Below are 2,986 nucleotides of genomic sequence, written 5' to 3'. Positions count from 1 at the left end.
TTCCATCTTCCTTGGCTTATAGACTTCGCTGGGTCCATGCGCTCAGCTGGCGCTTGTAATATGACTTCAGGCTGGGGGCCATGGCGGACTGCAGAGCTGGCTGCTGTGACACTCCGGGCAGGATGGCGACATACCTGGGTGGCTGGCAGGTGACTGAAATAGGTAGCTGTGCTGTTGGCAAACCATGGATGGACCCGACAGGAAGTGGGACTTGAACTGGAGGAGGAAGCAGGAACGGTACTGTAAGTGGCATAGACACCGGAAGTTGTGCAGAAACCGGAAGTGGTGTGTGGATCATATGTGGTGTAGGAACCGGAAGTGGTGCAGAAACCGGAAGTGTCACTGATATGGAGACCGGAACCGGAAGGGGCGGTGGGCTGCGAACTGGCACTGGGACTGGATGCGGTATTTCGAGCTGAGAGGACTTTTTCACTGTCTGTGTGGTGTTCTTTGGTGAAACTTTAGTGTGCTGCCTCTGTTTTCTGGTGGGTGACTGGCCAGCAGTGTTGGGGGGTAGGGTAAAACGATGCTGCTGGGAGACTGGGACCCTGATTGGTGAAGTTGGTCTCGTCATGGGAGGAGGAATCACAGCTGGGGGCCTTTCATCTGCTGTGTTGATCCGAAGTCCTTGTTCAAGGATGCTTTTGTCTTGTTTTTTTGCTCGTCGGTTGAACCTGTGACAATAAATTGAATATTTTTATTGGTATAATGTGGAAATGACAATTATTTTTTTTTATTTATTTATTTTGTTCTTTTTTTCTTTTTTTTTTCGTTTATTTCTTTTATTTTTGTTTTTATGAACTTCATTTTGTTGTCATAACTCTAAAAATGACTCCCTTAAATTTTTATACCACCGGTATGATAAATTAATAACATGCATCTTTCAATGAGTCGTCGTTTCACGTAACGTTGTTACAAAGCCGATATCCGTGTTGACCCATTCCTCGTGGTGAAAAAATCGTCCGGATTATTGAGGGAAATTTACTAATGAAAAGTACGTTTCGTTCCCAAAATGGGCTTCCGGAATCGGAAACCGAATTTCCGGACTGGTGAGTACAAATAACGTTACGGAAATCCGTTCCCGTGCATTTCCGTCCGGACTGTGAGTTTTCCGGACTATCGGCGTCCGGATTATCGCGGGTCCACTGTATAGCTATGCAAAGTTTGCTTTCAATTTCAAATTTTAACTTGATTTTTTTTAAGATTTTAAAACTAATTTTGTTTTAAAATACTATAATTTTGCTATCAAATTGATATTTTAACTGCTTCAAAGTATTAATTAGGTTTCATAAAAACATGAGATAATCTACAGGTAATACTATAGACATGCAGTGACCAATCACAGTGAGTGACCACCATGGACACACTGTGGCCAGCACTTGTTTACATGTACTGTTAGGCTGTCTAGCCTGAGGCAGGGAAGGGGTGGGGGTGGGGGAGGGGGCTTAATGGGCATATCTGTTTAATGATAATATACTAGCCTCTCTCAATTGTTTCTCAAAACACCTTTGAAGTCAATTATCAAACAGGCACTGATGTGTATATCACAATTACCAGTTCAGTGTTCAGCTTCACTTCAGTTTTGTACTCCAAACACATCTGACCACCACTGACCACTACTGACCAATACAAGTATGAAGTATGAAGGGAGACAGAAAGAGAAGAAATAACTATTTCAAACCTGGAAACACCCCCAAGAATAAAGGCCTAGTTCTCAAAGATGTAAAGGACAAACCTTGATGTTATCTTGATGATGAAGATGTGGAACGATGTCATCAATGTACACGCAGAGCAATGTCACACCAGTTGTACGGTACCCGTATTCAAACTAGTGTCCGAGAAGAAATGGGCCCTGGGATGGAGTTGCTCTGTCCAGTGTGTCAAGTGTGAGTACAAGTCTCAGCTTTACAAACTTTACAGAGAAGCGGACTCGGAGAAGCCCGGACCGAAGCCAGCACTGATAAATAAATATCTACCTTCAGCACTGTGTGGACAGTCCGTCAGCACCAAAGGAGCTAGACTTCTTCTCGGACACCTGAACATACCTGCAGGTGCCAAAAGTGGGATGCAACGACAGGCCAACCAGGTGTCACGGGAGATTACTGCCCTTAACAAAACCGACATGGAGGAAAAGACTCGACTGGTGGTACAGGACAACACCCTGAGAGGACAGGAGTCTCCGAGCACCATCGGAATAGCTGTGGATGGGCGGTACAACAGTACTACATTTGGAAGCTCTAAGAAGCCTGGACTGAATGCCTCTCAGGGAATCAGCTTGGGAATTGAGACATGTACTCCAAAGAAGTGGATACTTGGATGTGCCTTCCACAACAAACTTTGCTGGACAGGCGCTTGGCTGAGAGGGAAAGGGTACGATGTTAACTGTCCGGGTGGTCACCCTGAGTGCACAGCCAACACCAGCGGGTTTGACGGCCTCTCCGAGTATGCCATGGGGAATGACATTGGAGAGCAGCTGACCAGACAGGGTGTCCTTATGAAATATGCCACTACGGATGGAGATGGTACTAGCGCCCAAGGCCTGCAGGAAGCCATGCGAGCCCTACATCCGATGTGGAAAGTGGAGAGACTGGCTGACCCGACTCACATAGGTAGAGCACAGTTTCGGAAATCAAACAGTGCTAAGTTCAGTGACTCCATGTTTCCCGGACGTACCAGACTTACGAGGTCTCACTCACAGAAGGTGTTTTCCCAAGACTTGAAAGCCAGGAGCAGCATGGCCTCAAATCCCTCATGAAAACACACAAAGGTAACATGGAGACTATCACCAGTCGCTTACCTGATGTGTTAGATGCCACCGTGTCGTGCTATTCAGAGGACTGTTCCAAGTGTAGCCAGCACTCCGAGGTGTGCTCTGGAGATGACGGTGACAACTGGTGGGTGCGCTCAATGAACTAGATACATCATCTTCAGATGATGCCAGATGACCAGATGTTGGTATTGGAGCTCCTGAAAATGAAGTTAAGCA

General features: G+C 46.1%; 2 protein-coding genes across 2 annotated transcripts; one reads left to right on the top strand and one right to left on the bottom strand.

Annotated features, from left to right (window-relative positions):
• Positions 1-16: 16 nt before the first annotated feature.
• On the bottom strand, positions 17-1,456 carry LOC117318992 (ras-associated and pleckstrin homology domains-containing protein 1-like). The gene is made up of 2 exons (XM_033873905.1): positions 1,368-1,456; positions 17-674 (listed from the first exon to the last, which is right to left on the bottom strand). The coding sequence occupies exons 1-2, from the start codon at positions 1,454-1,456 to the stop codon at positions 17-19; spliced, it is 747 nt and encodes a 248-aa protein (XP_033729796.1).
• A 303-nt stretch (positions 1,457-1,759) lies between these two features.
• On the top strand, positions 1,760-2,755 carry LOC117318991. The gene has a single exon (XM_033873904.1). It carries the CDS (start codon positions 1,760-1,762, stop codon positions 2,753-2,755), a length of 996 nt encoding a protein of 331 aa, XP_033729795.1.
• The last annotated feature ends 231 nt before the right edge of the window (positions 2,756-2,986 follow it).

The sequence above is a fragment of the Pecten maximus genome, unplaced genomic scaffold (assembly GCF_902652985.1).
Source record: "Pecten maximus unplaced genomic scaffold, xPecMax1.1, whole genome shotgun sequence".
NCBI lineage: Eukaryota > Metazoa > Mollusca > Bivalvia > Pectinida > Pectinidae > Pecten > Pecten maximus.
This window is presented reverse-complemented; position numbering and strand designations above follow the sequence as displayed.